Source organism: Cyanistes caeruleus, chromosome 2, assembly GCF_971803275.1.
Source record: "Cyanistes caeruleus chromosome 2, bCyaCae1.hap1.1, whole genome shotgun sequence".
NCBI classification, from domain to species: domain Eukaryota; kingdom Metazoa; phylum Chordata; class Aves; order Passeriformes; family Paridae; genus Cyanistes; species Cyanistes caeruleus.
Genome location: NC_141702.1, coordinates 54,960,567 through 54,986,344, shown reverse-complemented (window position 1 = coordinate 54,986,344; position 25,778 = coordinate 54,960,567). Strand labels below are relative to the sequence as shown.

Below are 25,778 nucleotides of genomic sequence, written 5' to 3'. Positions count from 1 at the left end.
TGGGGTTTTTTTTCGTTGCTGACTGGCTTTGCTTTTTAAAGTAATAGAAAAACACACTTTAAAAGTTTTACCAAAAATCCTAGAGGAGTTTTGCTAGGACTTTCCACAAGAGTTATCTTTTTGGCTCATTGCCTTAGCTAAAGATGATTTAAGACAAAAGGACAACTTAGGTACAACTTAAAATATCACAGCATAATTGTATATGAAAATGTCTTCTCTGAACACCACATGCACGCAGCAAGACTATGCCTGGGTTCACTAAAATCCCTCAGCTCCGTGCTGAATTGTCCATCTTTCAAATAGCAGGGAGAGCAAATGCATAACAAAACTTGGGAAAAGTGAAATTATGATAGTCTTACAACATCTACTCTGACAGATCTCTCCAAGGAGACACCAGAATATCCCTGTAAGCACGGCTGAATTACCAGGACCAAATAAAGGCACTATTTTTATCTATCGGAATTCTGCACTTGTCATCAAATGCTTCAAAGAAGAAAAATCCAGGCATTTAGCATGGCCCTAATTTAACACAGAACCAGGCAATCCAATAAGTCACTGAATGTGAGTAGCTGTTCATTGCTTTGTAAATGCTGTCATTCTTAAACTGTCTCATCTTGAAAATTTAATAGTCCTATAAATGGGCAGCTATGAACTCTGAAATGATTTAATAAAAAATTTCAGCAATAGTCAAGCAATTTATCCACTACTGTTACCTGTCTACACAGAGGAACAGATTTCATTACCCTCTTCTGAATAGTAAAATCCTGCAGGAGTATTTACTCACTTATATAGAAGTTTGTTTTTTTCAATATGACTGCTTCCACTATTTTTGGACACATGGAACATAAAGCACAGAGATTTGAAGCCACAGGCCCTCAGAGTGCTATGGGATATACACCTCCGTGGCACCAGTTTTCATTAATGATATTTTTCTCTTACTAAAGAAAATTTGCTTTATCTGTGCATTTCACCAATTTTTTACTAGGAGGGGAGAAAGAAGATAACAGAAGATCCCATAGCACATTATACAGCAAAAGCTTTTAGCATATTGCCTAAAAAATTATCCAGAGTACTTTAGAACCATAAACATAATGAAGAATTAACGCATTTTGTTGGATGTAAAACATGTATTATTAGGCAGTCTGGTATTAGAAACTTTTAAAAAGATACATTTTGACCATCAAAAACCTCATAGCTGTGGAGAAGTGAAATGATTTTGATGAAGATACAAAGATACTTTTATTTCTTAGCGGTCAGAATTTATCATGGGTTCAGTGCAAAGAGAAGTACAAATTAATTACAAGTCAATGAGAGAAGTCCCACTGTAGTCTATCCAGATCAAAGAATGAAGAAATTACATGTGTAAGTGGATATCACAGACTGGAAGCCCTACAGATGCTTTGTGACACTTCTACCTTGTATCTCAGGCAGAGCTAGAATAATTTGTACTAGCCAGATTCTCCTAGAAATGTCCCAGAAATCTTCTGGGAAGTTTAAATTTTTTATAACTGCATCTAATGAAAACTCTGCAAGTGTCTCATTTTATTCTAGCATGGAACAAATCTAAAAAGGACCCAAAACCTCAAATACATCTGCGAATTGTTATCCTCTGGAACACTTCAAGCTGTAAAAAAGCACTGTGTAAAAAAGCAAGTGTTTTTACTGATTTATTTTTAGTCAAACTGAAACCAGGCACTCCAGGTAGCAATTTATGAATGTCAAGAAGATTGGCATATTTTTCAGACAAGAAATACCATCAGTTCTCTACAGACCACAGCCAAAACAGAAACAGGAAAAGTAACTAAAATTATTTAGACACTACCAAATCAAGTAAGACACTAAAAAAGCTGAGGAATATTTCTTCTGGAAATGTTTGTTAAATTAAGGTTGTCTTGGATTCATTACATTTCTACCAGCCCTTCTATATAATCTCTTCTTAGTCTCTTCCTTCTCTTCTTTTTCCAAATATAATCAAATGCTTTCTAACTTGCTTTGCATTTTCCAAAGCCATTCCACCAAATATGAGATGATATGAATTACAGAGTAAAAAGGATCTACTTCTATTTTGGAGAAATAAAATAACCTCATAGCAAAAAAAAAAAAAAAAAAATCCGCCTCCTAAATATAACAGGAGTTATAACTTGTAAGAGTTCACTAAAAATCAAAATGTCCCTTTTCTCAAGCCCTCTCTTTCTTGCCCTTCCACTCTCCAACACCTCAAATTCTTTGTTCATGGGTGTTCTTTAGGGAAACAACTTCCATATTCATGGCAGAAGAGTGAGGATTTTAAAGAGTGAGCAAAGCTGCATCTGTGGATTTTTCAAGTAAGACATCATAATATTTCTTAGACAAAGAAACTACTCACGTAATTTGCTAATAACAGGTAGAAGTCCACCCCAAGTCTGCAAATACTCTGCTCTGAAGCCATCCAATGAAAACAGTAACACTGGAGACTTGGTAAATCTGAACAAACAGAAATTGAGTATTAGAAGACAGACTCTGAGAAACAGTTTCCTATCACTAATTTCAAGAAAGTTTCCCCCAGACAGTGGGAATCTTCATTATGGGGCTATAAGCCAGGCCAAGGAAGTCCTCCTCAGCAGGGAATTTTTCTGGCACAGTGGTGAGCAAACAAGCTGTCCAGTCCCTCTGCTTGGAGGCTGGCAGAGCAATCTGTGCCCAAAGAGGCTGAGGTTTGCAGTAGGGCATGCACAGAAAAGTCATGACAAGGCCTGATTTCAAACACACCGATGAGATGAATAACAAGCCAAGATGCTCAGGTGACCCATCTGGTGGGTTTGGTACTCCTTATCCTGAAATCAGTCCCTTTGAAGCAACACTCAGCCCCTCCAACCCTGTTCTCCCACACCAAGCTAAGAGCAGGGAAAGAAATAGAGCAATGCAAAGCTGAACTTCCCTTTATTCACTTTGCTCCTGAACAAGCTGTAATGTAGATAAAAAAAAATAAAATTCATCATACATATATATATATATATATACACACACAGTGCACAGGACTGTAAGTAAGTCTACTGTACAGGGTGTGTTAAACCAGCAACTGAAACACATACTTTTCCTTTCATCCTAGAAAAGATTATCCAACCAAAAAGAATTTGCTTACTGCTCCAGGAGTACTACCAATATACAAACTCAAAAAATGTGGCCCTGCAACTGGAAACACTGTAACATCATTTATGCCAAGAACTTGACAGATAAATTCAGAAACTGATTTCACTGGAACCAACAAAAATAAAATCTCCCCTTCCAGTCTCCACAGGACCTATGTTTTCCAGTCTTGACTCGTTCCCAGATTCGGCCCTGTTCAAAAAATTTCTCTCCAACTGTAAGTACTTAAAACATTGCATCACAGACAGGAATAGTAACTTCTGTAACATCAGTAACTTCTTCCTTGAAGAAAACATACATACCCTGTGTTTGACCCATAGATATGAGGGCATGTGAGAATGAAAAAAAAAAATCACTGCTGTGCAGCAATAACTATTGAAAACATGGAATTTCATTAATTTATTATTTATAAAATTGTAACATTAAAATATCATTTTATTGCAAGCTCATTTTCCCTTTTTATATTTACAATTTTTTTTAAAACTTTGTTATACTTTAGTTTCCAAAAATAAAACAATGAGGATAGAAGAAAAATACTATTTATAAAGTGTTGACAATTTCTTTAGTGATACACCCCACAAAAAAATCTGAAGTCATTTACAAAGGAAACATTCATAAGCTGTGTGTCAGTCAAACAAACATGACTATATTAAACTAAGGAATAGTCAGGCAACCAAAACATGTCTATCTTAACCAAATTTTAATCAACAATTTGGACAACAGTTCAGCCAAAAGGATTTCATTAGTCAGAATTATTACATAGCCTACCCTATACCCCAGATGCAATAAAACTTTTAGATGTCTAAGATGTATGCTTGTAGCCTTCTTTTTAATTTATACAACACATGTGGGAACAAGAAATTAATGATTTTCAGGTCAAAACTAAAGCTGTATGGCAGAACAGAGTAAGGAAACTTTATCCACTACCTTTGCCCATATAACAAGTATTTTTTGCACCATGGATTCAGATCTCTACAAGTTTAGAGCAAGCAAATACCTTCCTTCTCCATGCCCCTTCTCAATAAATTGATTCACTTTGATGCAGAGGTCTAAAAATCTTCACTGCAATGTTGTGGGCAATAAAATGTTATTTTGAGGCAAAGGTTTTTCAATATTACTTACCAACAAGTCTAACTTTTTTTTAAAAAAAGGAGGAAAAACCAAAACCAGAAAACCCCGCCAAACTTAACCACTTAGGAAGGGACTTTACGCAACAGTTTCTGGTTTGGCATTTACAAGTAAACCAACTGTTAAATACATGTTTTGGTTGTCTGCAAATCTAGCTACTGACCCCTTCGCACATGTAAAATTAAACTTGGCAAAACAGGCCATTGCCACAACGAGGGCAATTGCCCATTTCACTTTTTGTATACTCTACTCATGCCAAAACCCATAGATTTAGTGATCTGCCCTGGTGCTCAGCGAAGCAAAGCATGACAGACCACGTTAAACGGCACTCTCTTTGGAACAGCTCCAGTAAAATCCCCAGACAAACTGACCCAAGCTCCATTCTGAGGTATATCAGCCACTTCCACATATTTTTCCTGTCAGTAGGCAAGACTGCACTTGCTGCTTCACAAAGGGGCTGTCATGAGCAAGCAAGCCTGGGAGGCTCAAGTTTTGGTCCTGTTGGTGATTCATGCTGGCTGTGTCCAAACAGTAAGACAAGCATGTTTCACAGCTCCTGGAGGCCACAGTCACATCCTGACTCCAAACTGGAGGAAATGCAGTAGCAATTATCCTCTCCTATAAACTAGCTTCTATGGAAACATTATGCAGGCAACACTGGCTTGCTGTGGTCTAGTAGCTTCACCAGTCTGGATGACCAAGAGGCCAGAACCATGGACAACATTGCCAAGTTGACCTCCCTCACTGCAGGCAGGTTAGACCATAATTAAAAGAAAGAGAAAGAAAACAAAATAGGAAGGAAAAGAAAGTGCCCTTGAAAAGCTTAATGTAGTACACAGAAAACTTCCTTCCCACACACAGTCATACACTACTGCCTATATACAGCCAAAAAGCACAGGAAGAGGAGCTTTCTTTTCCACTAAATGTACAGAAAGCCTCAACAGGAGGCATAAGAGCAATAAGAGCTAAAAAGATCCATAAAGAGGAAAGTAATCAGATGCTCTCACAGCTCAATGAAGATTGAGCAAATAGTAACAGGCCTGAAATACAGAATACAGACACAAGGACAAAAAGATAGCAAAAAGTCATCAGAAAAGCCATCTGTGTAAGTACTAGGATAAACTGCTTAAGTAGGTTTGAAATTTCTGAGTATTATCTCACTCCTGGAACAGTGGGAAGGACCAGATCACTTCTGAGATCTTATAGCTTATTAACTTTATAACCCTATCAAACAACATAGAACCCAGTTTTGGAAAGGTTTAGTTGTCTACCTAATTTTAAGCAGTTGATCAGTCTCACTGAAATCAGTGTGGTTTCTCAGATTGTCATTGAATGCTGTGTCACCTTTTGTCTATTCTGCACCACAGGTGCAGCTAAAACTCAACTAAAACTAAAACCACCACAGGAATAGCTAAAACCAAAATAGAATAAAACCAGCAATCTGAACCCACAAAATATGTTGTATTAATATGTACAGAATCAGAACTGATATCCTGAAGTCTCAAAATGAGCACTGCAACTAAATTCACTTGCACTCCTACCTACCACACAGCATAGGAAGAAGTGGATTGTTTACAGACTTGTTACTTTTGGGAGAGGCTTGTGTGCTAATAGTCCAAGATGAACCTTAAGTCAACACTGATTCAACTTTGACCACACATCACGCTTTCCTGGGCTAGGTTTTATTGCAACATTTTGGGGTTTACCAGGATTAAAACAATTTTTGAGGAGTAACTATGTATCCCTTTCATGAGCTGAACAGAAAGAAAACAAACAAAAAACCCTAAAAACAAGTTAACCAACTTGTTAGAGTTGTCCTAGGGCATTAAGAGTTTTGTTTGTTTACCAACCTCTTGGGGGCAACACTTCCTAACCTTGTGTTAGAGAAATCAGCATCCTAGACTCAGTCCCCAGCACAAAGTCCCAAATGGCTCCTGAATTCAGAATGAAATTTAATGACAAAAAAAAAACTTCAAGAGCCATCTGGCTATCACCTTCCTACACAGGGAATTACTGGGGACTTGGACTACAAGCTGGACAGAAGCTCCAGTTTCTGTCCTGATGAAGGTTCTGACATGTCAGCACCTGTTAGTGCTCTGAATCAGAGAGAAGGGTACTCAACTGATATGAAAGATTTCAAAAAGAATTGCATTTTTTTGACAGTATTATAACCCCAGTGAATAAATATAGCATGATTTAAATATCTTAAGTCAAAAAATAATGATGTAAGAACAAAATAAAATGGTTTTACTTTACTAGAAATATCCCATTGCACTGTAATTTATAATCAAAATAAAATCTGGTCAAAATAAGGTCTGTATTTTTTGATACTCATCAGATAAGAATATAGTTGTCCCATAACGTGTCTAGCAAGTATTTACTACTAGAACATAAATCAATCAAGAATTTAAGTCACTTCTATTGATAACTTACACATACAATCCTAGTTTATAGTCAGCTTTAACTATTAAGTTAGTTAGAAGATCCCACAGCAAAAACAGTTCAAGTAACACAAGATTTTTCTTCCTGGCTGTGAGATTTGCTGTACTATTCAACCTTGGGTGCTGATGCCCTAAACCACATGAGTCATTCCTCACACAGTGTACACATAACTTGCAGGAGCAGGCCCAGTGTGGAGCTGAGCCAGGGAATACAAGGATCCCCTGGCACTTTACACCTTTTAAAGAAAGTTATTCAGACAGCTTACAAACAGCGTTGTCCCACTGCTGGTGGAGCTGGAACAGAGGCCTGCCCACAATTTGCAGTTCTGAGGCTGGAAAATGCAAGCTATTGGAAAGGTCTTTTAAAGAGGCAAGGGAGGGAGACCATCTTAGGAGTCTATGATTGCTGGATGGGTCCCAAAATATTTGGAATGATGGGTATTGTAGCACATGTAGGTCAATAAGATGGCTGGAAACTAATCAGGGTTGCCCAGGGCACATACAGCTGTGAGACACAGCAGGGTGGAGGAACAGACGTATCTTTCAAGGCAAGCAAGTGCTGAGATAGAGCAACCTGATCTGTTAGTAAGCACCACCAAATGCTGGCTGAACAGGTGTTCATCTCTGCCTGGCAGCTGCTTTCACTGTGCATGTGAAAGGCAAGCAGGGCCCAGAAAGGCACAGCAGGGAAAACAATCTCAAAAATGAAATGCAAGCAAGGAGCAGAACTATGCAAATGTACAATTTCCTCACCCTTTCGGACACTGAGGTTCAGTAATGTCCTCACATTCTTCTTCAACCCAGCTTGTCTCTCCTTGAAACAAATGAGTGCAATTTATTTTTTAAGACAGTACATTCTTACTGATAGATGCAAGTTTCTTTTTAATTTTACCAGATGCTTTTAAGGTTATATTATGTTCTTGCTCCTTTTATACAAACATGGGTACATATGTAAGATGGTAGTAGTAATTTGCTGATGATATTTACCTTTACAAACAGCTTGATAATTGACACAGCAATCTTCATTTTCTACACAATCATCTGAACAGGAACAACGATATTCTGGTCGCCTCTTTTCTCCACACCTGAATTTATTGCAGGTCCATATGTGGGCTAAAACACAGGTGAGAGAGAAGGACAGCACAATGATTAATACTGCTGTAAGTCCAGAACAAATAAAGCAAAAGTTCAGTCTCAAATATCTACTCACTAAGAAATAGTCCTTAGGTGTAATAGAGATAATGAGTTATCTCATACATGCATAGTATCACAAACTTTGGCACTTCAGGAAATAGAAACACCCATGACTAAATATCCAAGAGCATAGTCATCAGAATACAATTATGCAGCACATGGGTATAAATATCACAGATCAGAAAGAATACATTTTACAGAGCTCCTGAAATATAGTAATTTATGTGGGTTTAATCTGGTAAGCTCGTACTATAAAGAACTTTCCAAAAAGCTCCGCCGGAGAGAGAAAAAAAATTGAGTCTGAATTTAGAATGCCTAGAAAACACTGAGCAGCAGTAATTTATTGTGACTTATATTTGAAATCACAGTGGATTTTACCAGTCATCATCAGGCACTCCATCCTCTTTCAGCACCTCTTAGGCATAGGCATCACTTCCACTATTTAAGACTCTATACACAAGCTCACAGGAAGACTTCAGCTCCACTGCTGACTATTAGAGAACCATGTTGATTTCTCTGAATGGCATGTTCCAGTACTATCCAGTTCTATCATTGGAAGACCTGGGTGTCCTGGTTGAATATAAGCCAGCAGTGCCCTGGTAGCCAGGACAGCCAACCCTCTCCTGGGGAACATCAGGCACAGCATCACCAGCCAGGCAAGGGAGGGGATTGTCCTGCTCTGCTCTGGGGTAACCTCACCTCCAGTGCTGGGGACACTTTTGAGTGCCACAATATAAGAAAGGCATTAAACTATTAGAGAGTGTTCAAAGGAGGGTCATGAGGATGGTGAAGGGTCTGGAGGGGAAACCCAATGAGGAGTAGCTGAGGTCACTTGGTTTATTCAGCCTGGAGGAAACTGAGAAAAAGACCCATTATAGTCTTCAACATTCCCATGACAGGAAACAGAGGGGCAGGTACCAATCTCTTCACTCTGGTGACCAGTGACAGGGCTCAAGTAAAGAGCATAAAGCTGAGTCAGGTGAGCTTTACTAGTACTGAGAAAAGATTTTTCATCCAGAATGTGGCTGGGTACTGGAAAAGGCTCCCCAGGCAAGTGGTCACAGCACCAAGCCTGACAGAGTTCAAAAACCATTTGGACAACACTCAGACACATGGTGTGACTCCTGGTGTGTCCTGTGCAGGGCCAGGAGCTGGACTGCATGATCCTAATGGGTCTCTTCCAACTCAGCATATTCTGTGATTCTATGGTTTATTATCAGTCATAAACACAAATAGATCCTTTACATTCAGTGAGGATAAACACCAGTGAATTTACCAGCTGAGTGAATACTTAAATGAAGATCTTAACAGAGACATGGAAGCCAAATCTAAATGTTTGAGCAGAGGATACTCAAAGATTTTCATACAGAACTAGCAATTAGAAATCCCTAAAAGCATTGTCAGGAGGTTAATCTCATTTTCAGGTTGCCACACTTCAGTAACTCCACTAACACCAAATTGATCATTACTTCTATGAGAGAGAAGAATCTATTTTGGTTCTAGTGACATAATATTATTGGGAAACTGGAATTTGATTCTCCACTGATGTTAAGGCTAATTAAAAAAAAAACAAACAAAAAACACCACCAACTAATTAATTCACATTCCTAGTGCTAAGGCAGACTCTCAAGTTTGTTTTTAAAGAATGTTTATACTCAGGGGTAGTGATATAATAAAACAGAGTAAAACCCATGTGATTATATACCTGGATATATCAACTATATACGTGTAACTTGACCTTTTAATAGCAGACAACTGAAGCAGGGATCTGAGCTCAGTTTAATTCCTTGGTTTTCAAAGTCCACACTGGAATTTTAAATCAGTGTGGTCTCACCCAGAAAATAATCAAGTGTATGTAAAGAGGAGTAAGAAGAAAAAAAAAGTTATCTGATAGAAATGCTGCTTTTGAAGCATAAAGGCAAAACCAAAGTAGAAAAAATAGTCAAGTGCTGCCCTTGGTGTTCTACACACACTAAACTCTTTCCCTGTAAAATTTCTCCAAGGTGTTTTTCACACATTTGTCTATTTGACCTTTGCCTTCTGGCAAATCATGGCAGCTGCTTCTCATTTCGCAATCCTCCACCAGTGCAATCTGTTTTGTAATCCTGCCTTGGTTCATGCTCATGACCCTTGCTTCACACTCAGACTGGGGAGTAGCAAGGCCAAGGGCCTGAGCAGCTGGCAAAGGAGAGGTGGCAGCTTTCACAGAGCTCTCTCTCCTTCCCCTTTTTCACTCAGGCGATGACAGACACGCAACATGCAGGGTGCACTTCTATTCCAGGCTTGCCCAAGAACATAGGAATCATCCCTGATGCCAGGGACAATGCGGGTCACTGTTGTCTCACCACCAGTGAACAAAAAACTGGCTAAGACCTCAAGCTGCCATTGTTCCTCCTCCTTCCAAGGGGGAGGGCAGCAGCACAGTCTGTTTCAGCCTCTCTCCTCACAGGAGAGCTATGGGAAAGCCAGCCTACTGGCTATATGTCAGCTCCTAAGGAGTCCAGCTGGGTGAAATACAAGCTCTGTTTGTGCCAAACAGCAGCTGTACCAGAGCCCTGATGTTTCCACAGGAGTCCCCAGTACCACCATCACCTCTGCAACTCCATCCAGGAAAGTGACACAGAGAGCACAGAAAGGGGGAGACGAGTGGCATGAGAAGCACTCTGCTGTTCAGTAATCCTGATTTGCACTCACAGCCCATCTGAAATCAGCCCTGACCACAGCAGTACTCACATAGCTGAGCTGTCCCTTGTCAAAGAACAGGAGAGATTGCTCCCTCAGCTTTTTTCCATCCTTACCTGGTTGTATACATGTTTCCTGGTAATCTAAGCAGCAGTTTCCAAGCTTGACACAATCTTTATCACAACGGCAGCTTCCAAAGGTCCTTTCAAAACAACGACCTTTGCAGGTTTTCACTGTAATATTGGATAGTGTTAGATGTCAGTGGCTGAGCCCAAAGAGTCAGCATGCAAAAGAAACACTGTCAGCATGCAAAATGACAGTGGTCGTTCCACAACTTACAGGATGGCTGCAAAAACAGTGACAGCCAAAGGAAGGTCTTGATCCAATCAAATGATTCCTCTTACTGAATAAAAATATTTTTTCATCATATTGAACAAAGGGTTCAGTTCTCTTTTAGCAGGAACATGGTGTTTCAGTATTGGTAGAAACCAATGAAATAAAAGCTAGTTGTGACTCTCCTTGCTTTTCTGTGTCACAGGAAGATGTGAGTACCGCCACTCAGAATATGTAAGATTTCAACATATGAGGAGGGCTCTTCCAAAGCAGACACCAGAGATACAAACTTGAGTGTACTGCTCACTGGTTTATTTTTGGTTCAGTTTAAATATGAAAAAAAGACATAGCATTCTTCCACTACATTGGGGTTGCTGCGGGCAGGGGAATAATCATTCAAAAAAAACCACCCAACCAGAAACTGGTGATGTGAATGATTAACAAAACTTAAGAATTTGGTTATGCTGTCTAATCCTGAGCAATCACCAGAAGGGAGTGAGTGGAAATCCTCCATCTGACTCCTCTTCTGAAGAATCTTGAGGTGTGTGATATTAGGAAAATGAGATATTAATGAACCAATATTGCAGAGCTGTAATAAAATGAGAAGAAACCTATATATATATATTTTAACAGAAATTTTATAAACTGAACTTCAGTAAAAATAATTTCATGTTCAGATTTGAAATTATTCTTCATAGCTGTTCCCAAAGTGAAACCTAATTTCTTTAAAAAAATAAAAATCTTTTGTAACCTTCTACCTGAAGAAATGTCACCATTGAAAAAACCACATATTTTTCAGGACAGAAAACAGACAGAGGAATTCCACCAGGAATGTTTTCAAGCTACAATTCTAACCAGCAAAAAAATAACTTTTTTTTTTTTTTCCCCTCCATAATTGACTGGAAAAGATGAAAAACAAATGTTCCAGGACAACGTGAAACAGAAGTTGTTGTGTCTTGTTGTTTCATTTTGTTTTTTTTAATGGTGAACTGAAAAAAGCCAGCCATGTGACATCACCACAGTGACAGCTGGGATACATGGAAGCTGCCAGATCAGACACTGAGTACCAGGATAACTTTACCTCTCAAGCGAGTACACAAAATCATTGAGTACACCTGAGGTTTATTTTCTGGTATTTTTGTTCCCCTCTTACTGATATTGCTTCAAGCAATGCATGCAATCCTCCTCCTGCAGCAAGAAGGGTGGCATTCTGATAATGAATTATTTTCTGATAATGAAAATTAATTCACAAAAAGGAAAGAAAAAAAGGAATTGTTTAGCAATATTACTAAATAAAAGACCTATTATTTACCATCTTTTGAACAGCTAGGCTTCAGGCCAAAAATACATCCTAGGATTGTTGTTAACATGCAGACACAGAGGACCTGTGGGACAGGAAGGAAAAGAAAGTAATATTAAATTACACTGAATGGTTTTAAAAGCACTGATTTTCTCTGGAATGCTATACAATTGTACTGAAATTCACAAACATGCTGATTTGGAGGCAGATTTCACTGCTTTCACCAGCAGCTTTCATTTCCACAAGTAATTATGTTGCTTGCAATTAATTAGCAGTGTATGAACATGCCTGTCACAAACAGGCCTATATATATACATATATATATCTCATTTCTTCCCAAGACCTTTAGCATAGACATATATCATCATGTCTTTCCTGATTTCTTTTACATCTTTCATTCATGATGATGTATTTCTATTTCTTACACATCTCATAGAAAACTTCTTTACTGCACTCCTTCCTTCTTTGTATGTTCTAAGAAGGTGAAGTTTTGCCATTAACCACAGACTACAAACAGAAGGCATAGCCCTTAAGTGATACCTATAATTTTCTTAGGCAGGAAAACCTTTTCCCACGTCCAAGTATCCAGTTCATACTAGATCTGGGTCCACACCATGGTAAGCAACTGTGGGATGTCACATTAACACTGACCACAGTGTCTTGCACTGACCAGAAACTATGGCTGTGTTCGTTTTGGATTCTGGATGCACTGAAGTTGTTGAACAACCACTGTATTATCCTTGTCCAGCATGTTACAGCAGGATTTAACAGGTACTCAAATGCAGAGACAGATTTATTTTAACCTCATTAGGTATTAGATTTAATCCATAAACTCTTTAGAAAAAGTAGATGTACTATCAGTGTTTATACAGTAATTAAAGAAAAGCCAACAATGCAGTTACAACAGCTACTCTATTTAAGTGTAGAATGTAATAAAGTACTTTGCCAGAAGTCCAGAAACAAAAGATATTGCAATAATGCAGACTTTCTTATACAAAACAATTTTAGGAGCTCTGAGTAGGGAAAATGTGTACATACCACCTTCCCAGTCACTGTTTTCTGTGGAAAAATCACATTGAAGAAATATTTTAATGACTTCACATATACTGCTACACAATTCTGTCCCTTTTTTCTTCTTTTCCATCATCAAAATCTGCTGAGTCAGCCTTGAGTAGGATGCCCGAATCATATTGTGATGTGACAAAAATTCCTTCCATTTTAAAATGCACCTAATCATTTCTCAAATTTATTCTTTTTAAATACGCTGAGCACTTCAGTAATCAAAAACTATTTGTGTTGCTTTCAACAACTCTAGTTTACTATACAATTTTGTTCACTAAGCAGTTGATAAAGACAGTAAGAAAACAGTTTCTGGAATATGCATTTGAATTCAGATATTATTCTGAATTTTTGAACTCAAAATTATCAAAAACTAAATTAATCAATATAAAAAATATTACATATATACCATTCAGTTAAAAATTGAACAATAGACTGGACCTGATGAAGCTGTGGCTTAAAATTCTGAACCAGGCAAGTCACTGGAATCTTATTCAACATCACACACAGCAAAGAAATAAGCACTTCTTCAGTTCAGTTTCAATCTTTGAATTGACAAGGAAAGAAGGAAAATAATAAAATACTGAAGGGGTAAAAAATCTAGCATTCACCTGGATATGAAAAAAAACTACAGAAAGATGCAAGTCTCTGTTAAACCTGACTATGAAGAATGGACACAAATACAGAGCTTTGTACTTTGTTGTTGTTGTTTTTCTTTTTAAATCAGAATACTAACACATGCAGAATCAACAGCTCCTGTTATGTCAGTATTGACAATGTAAATTGCTCAGGACCTTTGAAACCCTTCCTGTAAAATATCACCTAGAAAAGAGCAGGTGCACAGGAAGGTAGGTGACACTTCAAATGCAAGATGTCAAAGCCCAGCAAAATAAATAGAGAGGGCAAGACCTGTTGTTGTTCTTTTAACATTATTATTACTGTTATTATTATTAAATTTAAAATAGATTAATTTATTTTTCAGAAGCCAAGTTGAGAACATTATTTCAGGGTGAATTATTGCTTCTCTGCTCCCACCAGGCCCTGCTACTAAGGTGTAGAATGTACTCTGAGATGTAAACACAAACACACTTTAAAACAAGAAAAACCCACAGCTACTCTGTTTGTAACAGCTTTTTTCCCATATCTTCAAACAGCTACCTAGACCTATGAGTCTTATGCCACCTAAGGGCATCCTTGTACAGAAAACACATTGCAGCACCACTAAATGGACTATTAATATTCCCCTATGGAGCTTCAGTGTAGGTAATGCATGAATTGAATCATGACACCAAAATAATGCAAAAATGAAATCTACTAAAACCCACTCCAAAGTGACAGCATTATAATACTTCTCAACATAAAACTGGTAAAACTTTGCTAAAATTCTTGCAAATAATTTCTGTGATTTTGGCACCAAATGTAACAAAAACACGGTTTTGTATTGTATTCCAGCTTGTCAGTTTTACGCTTCTATGAACATAATTCCAACAAGCAAAAACAAAAGGATTATGTTCACTGAGGCACATGAGTACTCTGTTGGGTATAAAATGCTACAAAATGCAATACTAAATGCAATTATAAATTAAGATCTTAAAACTCTCAACTCACTACATTAAACCCTTTGCTTTCTTAACCTTAGTCCCATTAGCTTAAAATTTTGTCTTAAAAATATTTTTCTGCAAAACACTAAAGCTTCCCACTCCTTTTTGTTTTCCTCTTTTTCTTCCTTCTTTAAAACTTAATAAAGAAGTTTACAAAACCAGTAAATTTACACATTAAGCATTTGACAATGTTCTGGGACAGTGAAATCTAACCCAGTGGAACCCCATGCAATTGCAGCTTAGTGTTTAAGGCTTTGAATTGAAGCTTTATCTTGAGCCTGAATGACTTCAGTCACATGGATATTATCCACACAAATGGCAAAATGTTCTGCTGGAACAATAAGGAGCAGATAATACTGGCCAGCAGCAGCAGTCCTGACTAGGCAGAGCAAGAGGTGTTACACCAGTAGTTGACCTATTGTCAGTGGAAAGGCCCTAAGACTATCAACTCTGTAGATGATGAAGAATATTCAAGCTATTTTTGAAGATCCAGATACTCACAGCATCCCACTGCTGCATCCTAAAGATGAGCTAGTTTACTTTGTTTCTTTCTATATTGCAACATATATCTGTTGTCCAGAGAAGTTGTGAATGCCCCATCCTTGGAAGTGTTCCAGGCCAAGCCAGACAGAGCTTTGAGCATCCTAGTGGAAGGTGTCCCTGTCCATGACAGGGGATTTAGAACTAGATGATATTTAAGGTCCCTTCCAACCCAAACCATTCTCTGATCCTATAAGAAACCTCACCACAGCAAGTAGGTTACTAACATTACCTGACCTGTTTTACATACAGGTAGGTCAGGTTGGGGATGCTGCAGCCTGCTACATAAAGATTATATATTTTTTTAATCCATAGAAAGACAAGTAGCTGCACGCATTCTTGTTTGCTAACAAGGACCTTGTTTAGCATCCTGTAGTGAGCACCAAATTCAAATCTCTAGCTACTACCACACTGTCAGCACAATGCCTGCCTTGAAGGTTTAATCTGCCTTTTTAAACAATAGGAAGAAATCTTACCTGTTCTCTCTCACCCATATTCTTCCACTCAAAAGAGAAAGCAAGAATTGAGAAACAGGTGCTATTAAGAAAGAATATGGGAATCCAACATTTAGTAGGAAGACAAGCAAAATTAAAGAATCTGGCCTTGTAATACACAAAAGTAGAAAATTAACTTTTTATGATCTGTATCTTATGAGGCTGCTAGTACAAAATGTCAGATTCAATTCTAATATAGCATCTGAGAAAAGGTTTTTAAAACAACATAGTAACAACTGCAGAGAAGAAAGCGAGTCTTTTTGGTTTGAAAATAATTTTTAGAAAGTTTGTTTTGGAATCACAAGAACATTGTCATCTAGGGATGAATCTCTGTCCCATCACTGCTTCCTTTACGTGGGAGGAAGCAATAAAAGCTTTGTTTTGTAAACAATTATAATGGTTGGGAATAGGTGGTTTAAAGTCTCGAAAACTGTAATCCTGAGAACATTTCAAAAGCCTTTTATTTCAAAAGCCTTTCATTTTGAGCTGGGTAAATGGAAATACGATAGCATGGTTAGAGAAGAGAATCATACTCCCCACTCCTCTCTCGAGCTGCAGCTGAAGAGAATTTCTCAGCAATGATTTTGGGGAGCTGCTGGAAGGGCCAGAGTTGGCAAGTGTGCAGGCTGTACACACCTGATCCCAAAGAGACTCCTCAGCTGTACACAGGTCTTACTGACACACGAAGAAACCTCTCACTGGCCTTAGCTACTGCCACCTTTCCTATCTTATTTCAGTCCTCCTTTACACAGTTAATACTTCTGTCCCTTTCTTTTCATTCTTCTCTAGCTCTGTCCACCTCTCTCACTCCACTCCTCTATTCTGTATTTTCATTGGCAAAGAACACACTGGTACTTCTTTTAAGGAAATGTCCTTCTGAATTACTTTTATTTCTGTGTTGATCTTCCTCACTCTTTGCCTGCCATGCAAGCCCAGCTGCTTTCCATCTCCTCTCCTTCATCCCTGGTATTCCAGAGCCAGCAAAACTTGTCACTCCATGGTTTAAGAAACATCCATTAACAACTACGCAATTATCAAGGAAACCATGCAAAATAATGTTTTTCCATTCTAATCTCCATGATTGGTTCTCACAGTTGTGTCACATGTAGGGAGGATGTCTAGACAGGGTCTGTAATGCCAGTATTGAGAAAACCCATGGAATTTTCCAAAACCACTGGGATCCGTGAAAGGCATGCTATGTTTTCACTGTTTTGTGCACCTAGAATAGATGATTACTGAATCTGAACCTTAAGACTAAAGTAGCTTTGAGAAAGAATTTCACCTGCAAAAATGTAAAGAACACAGTAATAAATAATGAATTTCAAGCAAGAACAGTGTCAACTTCTGACTCTAGAAGGGCACTGTTAGAAATGCAGACATCATACTGTATAAAGAAAAAAAGAAACAACTACACTTATCTACACTTGCCAGGGGCAGTGGAATACTTACTCATGCTTATCAAATTTATTTTTAAACTAGCATAATCCCCTTGCCAACAGCTCAGTTTTATTCAAAAGCAGGGGTTACTTAATAAAGTTTAATAAGCTGAAAGGGGATAGACACTTCACTGGTACCAGCACAGCTATTTAAGTAACACTTTAGCAAATCACCTAAAAAAAAAAAGTAAATCAGCACTGGATCAAGTGCACCACCTCCCTCTTGCACCAGTCATCTCTTCTTTCCACATTTGTAAATATTTTTATGGTCTTCAAAGACTTGCTTCTGTTGATCTACATTCCACTCATAGAGGCCAGCAGGAGGAGAGTCGCTGAGGCTCTCAGGTCCTGGCTCTTGTAAAGCACCAGAGGTGACTAAATAATTCTGAAGTCAGTGGAAGAAAACGATGGAGATAACACCCAAAACCTTTTCAGAGCTAAAAAAATTTACAATATGCATAGGTATTATTGTTTTTCTTCTCAAAGGGGAACACAGGAGGTCTACTCTCATTCTTTCTATGGAATATTCTCACACTGTTATTATATACTGTTGCAACCAAAGGTCACTCAAAGGACAAGAATGTTTTAAAGGTAGATTGAGCCATTGTAAGGTACTATAAAAGCCTTCACAAAGCTCACCAAAGAGCGATAGCTCTTCCCTCAGCAGAGAATTATCAGCAGAAGACATCATCATCATACTATAGTTCTCTAAATACCTCCCAAAACTATTCAAGCATGTGTTTATTTAACAAAAAGATACCAAAAAATAGACAAGTTAGCATCTGTCAGCTAGTCAGCTGGAATCTAAAATATCTTTCTTATTTGTTGCTTGCCCGACTGTGTAGGTACATACTCTCCTGGAAGTCATTAGCACTTGAGCTGTTGTTATCAAAGCTTTGCCCCAGCTGTTACTTTTTTCACTCCACTTAACATCATCAGAAAATTTAGAAATTAAAGTGCAACAATATGCTAGCCAAAAAGAAGGGAAAATAAAGCTTCTAGTTCAATTCAGAAAAAGCAGATAGCAGCTGAATCTGCTATTTAATCAGCAAATAGTTTTTTTGTAAAAACCTAAGAAAAACAGGACTGAAAACTCCTGTTATGAGAAAAAAAGTAAACACTGTACTTTCAAATACAATTCTTTTATTCAACACAGCAGACTAAGAACACAGAACAAAGCATGTCATCCGCTTTAGTGGCAACCACATATGAATGCACCACTGCATGGAAAGGACAGAAACTGTCAGTAACTATGCCAACTAAAAATTGTTTTCCAAACAAGTTGCACTTGACTCATAAATAAAAGCAAAATTGAATCTGAAAATATGGCCTTGAGCCATCTTTCATGCTCTTCCTATTCCAGAAGTCCCTTTTCAAGAATAAAGGGAATGCTGTTCCAGTTTAGATTACTGTCATGAGAGTTGTGACAAGAACAGTGTACAGAGGGGATGGTTTCTACAGGATACTGATAATACCACCAAACATACCAATTAAACCTATATTCACATCCATTTTTCTTTGGCAGATGCCTTATTACTTTGGCAGTATTTTATTACTGCCACCATGACAACAGTATTGACTTCCACAGGAAGACAAAATGACCTTAAAGAATAAATGAAGAAATCCTGTAAAACACCAAGATTATAAGGAGTATCAAAAAATTGCAGAACCACAAGCAGTATGAGAAGAGGGTAAGACAAATCAGGTTTCATAGAATCACTTAGGCAGGAAAAAAACCTTTAAGATCAAGTCAAATAACTTCAGTTATTCATTATAGGTCTTTACTAAGTACACTGACATTGATCACAGACTCATCTTCAGCCCTGAATCCTTTGGACATGTTCCCAAAACAAACACCAGGGCTGATAAAGAGGCCAGTATTTACCTCAGCACCTTTTGAATATAGACCCTCAAAAAACAAAAGGCAGACTATCAAATTTTGGTGCCTCACAACATGAGGTATTGTGAGCCAGAAGAAAGTTCAAGAACTGGCCTATTTACCAGAGTTAAATAGCAAAATGAAATGTACCATGTTGGATTATTGATTTTCTTGAAGTAGCTATAAAAACTCTATACCTTTTGTTATTCTAGGAGCAAAAGTGTTAAACCACTGTTTAACACAAACTAGTAGCCACATACTACCACATTAGAAAGCATTTATATAGGTTGATTTGTCTATATGCCATTACACAGCAGAACTGGGGCAAGGCTATGCTTGCTCAGTGACTTTCTTCAGAAATGCAAATACTTTGTTTTTTCTTATTATTTCCTTTTCTCTTTAGCTAACTTAGTATGTCAAACAATTAAACTTTATTTAATTTGTGAAAAGTCCTCACTTATATGACTTTTCTTTGTCTTCCACCATATCCCATTTACAATAAAATCCACTGCTGCCTTATAAACACACTTACAGGAAACTTTTTATACAGGTGACTTGTGCAACACCTGTGCAGGAAAGTACTTTTTTGATTTTCAGTGCAGAAAGTGTTTTTTTGAAAAGAGGTCAGGAAATCTACCAAAGCCATGTAAACACATCATTCTAACATGGAACATTATAAAATCGCTTCACTTAAAATCACATCTACTACCAGTTCATTCAAATGGGGCACTGTCATGATGCAGCACATTAACAAATTCTACCGTGGCATATGGCCATGGTGATACTTGCCAATATACTCATTCTTAATATCAGCTCCAAGGTGAGACACTCTTCATTCTTTCATGTTCTCAAAGCCTTTATTTACTCTGCTCCTCCTTTCAGCCGCAAGCAACAGTAACAAAGCCTCCGCTGCAAGTCAAATCAGAGCAATTCACTCTGAGAAAATTCCAGTGATACTAGCAAACAAATGCAAAGGAAAATTTTTGAAGAGCAGGAATTGGAAGGAAGCTTTGCACAGTTTCTGTATCTTTGGCCTTGACTGAAATCCAAGCTTTAGCACAGTAACTAAGTTGTTCTGAACTCAAGATAAAATTATTACTACAGAAAGCCTGTCCACTTAAACTGTTCCCTAAAAAATGAGTAGACCGAAGAAAAACATTTAGCTGTAATGATTTTTAAATTCATCAAACCCCAAAGTTTCTTTTGATGGCTTAAATTGGATAGCAATGTCTTTATTTTTTGCATGTATAGTTACAATTTTATTCTAATTAATGCATTTAAGCAATATCAACGTCAAGCACAATAAAAAAAAAATATTTGTCAAACACCATGTGTTCAGACTTATAACTAAGTCACCATGGAAGCTGGAGAGCTGTAACACTGGCAGAAGACAGCTGTAAAACATCATTGTTTCCCAACATTGGAAGAGATTTTCCTACAAATTATTAAGATATTGGAGACTGGCCAAGAACTCATTTAATATTTCTAAACTGAAAGTGTTTCAAAATCTGTTAAAAATATGTCAATCCTGTCACCATCATTCTTTACTTCATATTTCATCAAAGGATATTTAATGCCAAAAAAAAAATTAAATCACCCAACAGTCACTCTAATATTAATGTCAAGCTGTGTGGTGTTTCTTGGATCTCAGAAGTCCCATCTAAGCTCAGCCCAGCACTATCACAGGAGCAAGTACTTTCAGCAATGACCAGTTTTCCCTACTGAAAAATAAAGACAAAAATCACAAGGCACATAAAGCAAAATAATGCAAAAAAAGGCTGAAATGGAATGGTTTGCTGAGGGCCAAAAAAAATGAAAGACCGAACATGGCACCCAGGCCTCGCAGATTGAGACAACAGCATCCTTCAATCCAGTGCTTGAGAACTGACTGATACCCATAAAAATGGGTGTTGAAGCCAGCTGAAGTAACCATGGTCCAAATCACAAGGTTTTCTTTAGGAGGAAAACCATCAGCACGAAATCAAAGAGGAATACAATCTTCCAGACAATTTTGTAAGAGGAGGTTGATCATCTATGTGAAGGAAAAAAAAAAAAAAAAGAGAAATAGCAACAAAACAAGCAACAAAATCAGACAAAACTGCAGTTGCCTCCAAAATCCTGACGTAGCACACCCATCTTTCTCTGCCTGAGCACAAAGTCAACAGCTATGGGTTATTTTCAAATGAAGTGGTGAAAAGCTTTCAGGACTCGTATAGAACACCTGGACATCCAATGGATCTTCCTTTCTATAGTTAGACTCTCTGCTGACTGCAGAAATGGCAGATATGAACTGGCAACAGAAAGTCTCCTTTGGGCAGAGATTGTCTCATGCACTTATGGGAACAGGGGGTTATGATTCATAAAAGCTCAACATAGCAACCAGTGGATGACTGAAACCAGATTTTTAGAATCATGGAGCAGATGTTCCTGAAAACTATGCTAAGGCACATGGGAAATAAGAAAGTGATAGCTAATTGGGCTTCACTAAGGGCCAATTGTGTCTGACAAATTTGGTGGGCTTCTAAAATGGGATTACAGCAGTGGTGGAGGAGGGAATAGAAACTGAAGTCATCTACCCCAACTTGTGCAAGGCATTTGGCATGTTCTGCATGACATCCTGGTCTCTACACTGCAGAGACATGGATTTGACAGAGGGACCACTCAGTGGGCATGGAACAGGCTGATCACACTCATGAACTATGCTCAGGGGTTTGATGTGTCAGTGAGGAGCGGCCTTCCTCCAGTTCAGCGTAGGGACCAGTGCTGTTTGGCATTTTGTCAGTGACATGGGCAGCAGGATCAAGGCATCCTCAGCAAGTTTGCCAATGACCAAGCTGTGTGGTACAGTCCACAGGCTGGAGGGAAGGGATGCCATCCAGAGGGGCCTAGGCAGGCCTGAGAGGTGGGACTGTGCAAAGGCCAAGGGTGTGGTCCTGCATGACTATCCCAGTACCAGCACATGCAGGGCAGAGAACGGTTTGAGAGCAGCCCTGAGGAGAAAGACTTGGGGCTGTCAGTGGATGAGAAGCTCAGTGTGACCCAGCACGCCCAGCTGGTCTGCAGATGATGCAAAGCTGAGCAGTGCAGCTGACATAACGAGGAAGAGATGCCATCCAGAGAGACCTGGACAATCTTGAGTAATGGGACCACAAGAACCTCAAGAAGATCAACAAGTGCAAGGTGCAACACCTGGGTAACGACAACCCCTGAGGTGAGTGCAGACTGGAAGAAAGACTCATTAAGAACAGTCCTACAGAGAAGAACCTGGGGCTGGAGGTAGAAGAAAAGCTGGACACGGGCTGTCAATGTGCACTCACAGCCCAGAAGGCAAACTGCATCCTGGGCTGTACCCATAGCAGTGTGACCAGCAGGTCAAGGGAAGGGATTCTGCCCCTCTTCTGTGCCCTTGTGAGATCCCACCTGGAGTGCTACATCCAGCTCTGCGGCCCTCAGCATGAGAAGGATTCTTAAAACTTCTTGAAGCAGATCCAGAGGAGGGCCACAAAGGTAAGCAGAGAGGTAGAACACCTCTTCAGTGAAATAGGTGGAGAGTGCTTGGGGCTACTCAACCTGAAGAAGAGAAAGCCCTGGGAAGACCTTACAGCACCTTCCAGTATCTGAAGAGGCCTACAAAAAAGCTGGAGAGGGACTTGTTACAGGAGAATGTAGGGACAGGACAAGGGGAAATGGCTTTAAAGTGAAAGAAGGTATGTTTATATTACATGTTAAGAAGAAATTATTTATTGTAAGGGTGGCAAGACACTTGAAAAAGATTGCCCAGAGAATCTGTGGATACCCCATCCCTGCAAGTGTCCAAGGTCAGATTAGATAGGCTTTGAGCAACCTGATCTAGTGAAGGTGACCCTGCCCATGATAGGGGGATTAAAACTGGCTGATCTTTAAGGATCTCTTCAGACCCAAACCATTCTATGACATGATAAGGCTAGAAGAGATTTGAAAAGGTTTTCAGTTAAATCACTTCCCAAAGTTGTCAGTTGGTTAGTTTTTGGGATGTGTCTTTAAAAAAAAACTCCAAACAAATAAAAAAGACTGGACTTAATGAAAAAAGAACTTACAGACTATAAAAATATGAAGTGTATTCCACAGCATTTTTTTTTTATTTATTGTCTTTATGCACTCTGAAATGCTTGTGTTACTCTTTAGATGAGACTAGCATACTTTCAATGTCTCAGTCTAGACCTTACCTTGAATTTTTTGGTAATTTTTTTTCTGCTTAGGAATTCTCAAGATGCAAAAACTCCTTAAGAATTTTTCTAACAAAAGTGTCAGCTTAAATGAGTTTTCCAGTTCTGACAAAAAGTCTGAAGCTGTTAAAAAGAAACATTCTCTTATGCTATTACTTTTATTTCTCTCCATGTTTCAGCTGTCAGACTGGCATGGAAAAAAATATTTTAATGGAATGAATGAATCAGACCAAAATGCAATGCCCGAGTTCCTGGCAAGTGGGGATAGAAAAGCTCAAGCATAAGCAAAGGTTATGCTGCTCTTGTGCAGCAGCATACTGCTCACTCACACAACAGCCTGGAGAGACTACAGACAGACAGTTCACTGGGCTTTGAGGGACAGAAGAACAAGCTCAGAAAACTGGCAAGACAGTAAATGCAAAGGTGTCCTTTAGGTGCTTAGGGAAGCACTCTGGGTTAGTAAATATCTGTGGGCCTGTCTCACCATTTGCAGAATCCTCCCTGTGCAGCAGCAACAGCTGCTCTCTAATAGGGCAAGATTGACTGGTGGACAAAGGCTGGGAACATTGAGGTTGTGTTCACAAACTGCACAGGCAGCTGCAGGTGGCAGGCACATGTGAAGAGGAGACTGCAGTCCGGTCTGAGCTTTCCAGAAAAATAAGAATAGTGATTCAAGTATTCCCTAATTGGCAGAAACGCATTTATGAGTTTTTAGACTTCAGCATAAGCTCACTTGAAAGCAGTTGTTTGTGGGTTTTTTAAATCTACATAAATAAGGGAAACAATAGCACATACAGCCAGGATAAATGCAGGCAAATGAGATTTACCTACATCTAGACACTTTAATAGTTTCACATTACTATAAAACTACAAACACCAAGCAGGTAAGTCTAGTCACTTGTTTATTACATTTGGATATCATCAATATCCAAATATTTTGTATTATACTTCACAAATACATTGGCTTCTGAGAAAAAACAAACTTTAATTTCCAACTCCAGTTTGCCACTTTTTAACATGTTTAGGTTAATTATATTCTTGTTTTACTCAATCCAGCATCACCTGCAGTATTTAGAAAGTTTTCCAAATTCTTGCTGAATATCCTATGTCATTTCAGTGTTTGCAGCTGCACAGAAAAAATAGTCCATGGTCATAAATATGTAGAATTTTTAAAATATTTCTGTGTAGATGACATATTTCACTCTGACACTTTAATCAGCACAGGAGGAAACTTTTGCCTGCTCTAAGTGAATGGCATTTGGAAAATAAGAACTTAATTCAGAAGAATAAGTAACTGCAAACACTAACATGTGCTCAATTCCGATCGCTAAGTGACTCTGTATAGCTAATAATTTTGTTGTACTAGAGCCTAAAAAGCTCAGGACAACAACATTAGTTTTTGAACAGGATATCCCTATTTCCCACTACTAGTATCTAATTTCCAAGCCTGAAAAGAACTGAGCTGTTTTCACCATCCAACTGCAGTGGCTATCATGGTACAGCCTTTACCCCTCCAGAAGACAGCAAAGTAATGAAACAAGCTACTAACCACAATCTTTATTTAAGGGGACATATTATCAGAAAAGTTGCCAAAAAAGCTTCTGCATGGAAGCTACCATAGACCTTTGCATGAATTTCCATATTTTTCTTATAACATTCTGACAAACTTAGAAACATAATTTACCTCCTGCTACATCAGAAAGTATGACCAACCCGTAGTCACAATATGGGTGGATGATTCATTTGAAACAGTAACCAGATTACAAAGGTATCAGTAAATTTGGATAGGCACCTTGACCCTTATGCTTCAGTGTGTTGAAAGAGGACCACTTATGTGTACATACGTGGTGCTGCAGTTCCACCAAAGCTTCCTTCCAAGAACACCACAGATCCTTCACCTTGATAAAGATTTTAGCCTCATAATGACTACTCCAGGCAGTTTGGAAGGTCTTATTTTCACATCTCTATGGTGGAGGATAATTATAATACAGCAGCGTGGCTAAAACTGGAAAGTGACCTACCTGCTAACAATGGCTTTGGCTGCTGGGGCTTCTGAACACGGGCCAAAAGGGCCTCCCAGCAGTACTTGGAGACAAACTTTCAACCCACGGTAGCTCAAATTCAGAGAAAGGCAAGTTTTTACACTTCCTCTGTCCTTTCGGCTCTCGAACTCTTTTTAACTTTTCCAGACATATTTTCCTGTTTTAACCTGGTTTTGTCTTCCCTGGTGTCCCCCCTACAGCAAACAGCTAAAACCACACGATGGAAGAAGACGAGACAACCGTTGACACCACAATTAAAAGAAAAAATAATAATAATTAAAAGATTCAAAGCTGAAGACCGTCTAAAGAGTAAAATAA

The 25,778-nt window shown here is 38.5% G+C and overlaps 1 protein-coding gene across 2 annotated transcripts in view; it reads right to left on the bottom strand.

Annotated features, from left to right (window-relative positions):
- The window catches only part of ENPP1 (ectonucleotide pyrophosphatase/phosphodiesterase 1), a 50,812-nt gene that overhangs the window by 24,477 nt on the left and 557 nt on the right, over positions 1 to 25,778 (bottom strand). The window contains exons 2-6 of one of the 2 annotated variants that reach the window (XM_023924623.2): positions 12,217 to 12,289; positions 10,688 to 10,804; positions 7,683 to 7,808; positions 7,449 to 7,509; positions 2,366 to 2,463 (exon numbers count right to left, since the gene is read on the bottom strand). In XM_023924623.2, the coding sequence (XP_023780391.2) occupies positions 2,366 to 2,463; positions 7,449 to 7,509; positions 7,683 to 7,808; positions 10,688 to 10,804; positions 12,217 to 12,289 (475 nt within the window). The remainder of the gene's footprint in view (positions 1 to 2,365; positions 2,464 to 7,448; positions 7,510 to 7,682; positions 7,809 to 10,687; positions 10,805 to 12,216; positions 12,290 to 25,778) is intronic. The other variant, XM_023924622.2, reaches the window with a different exon arrangement.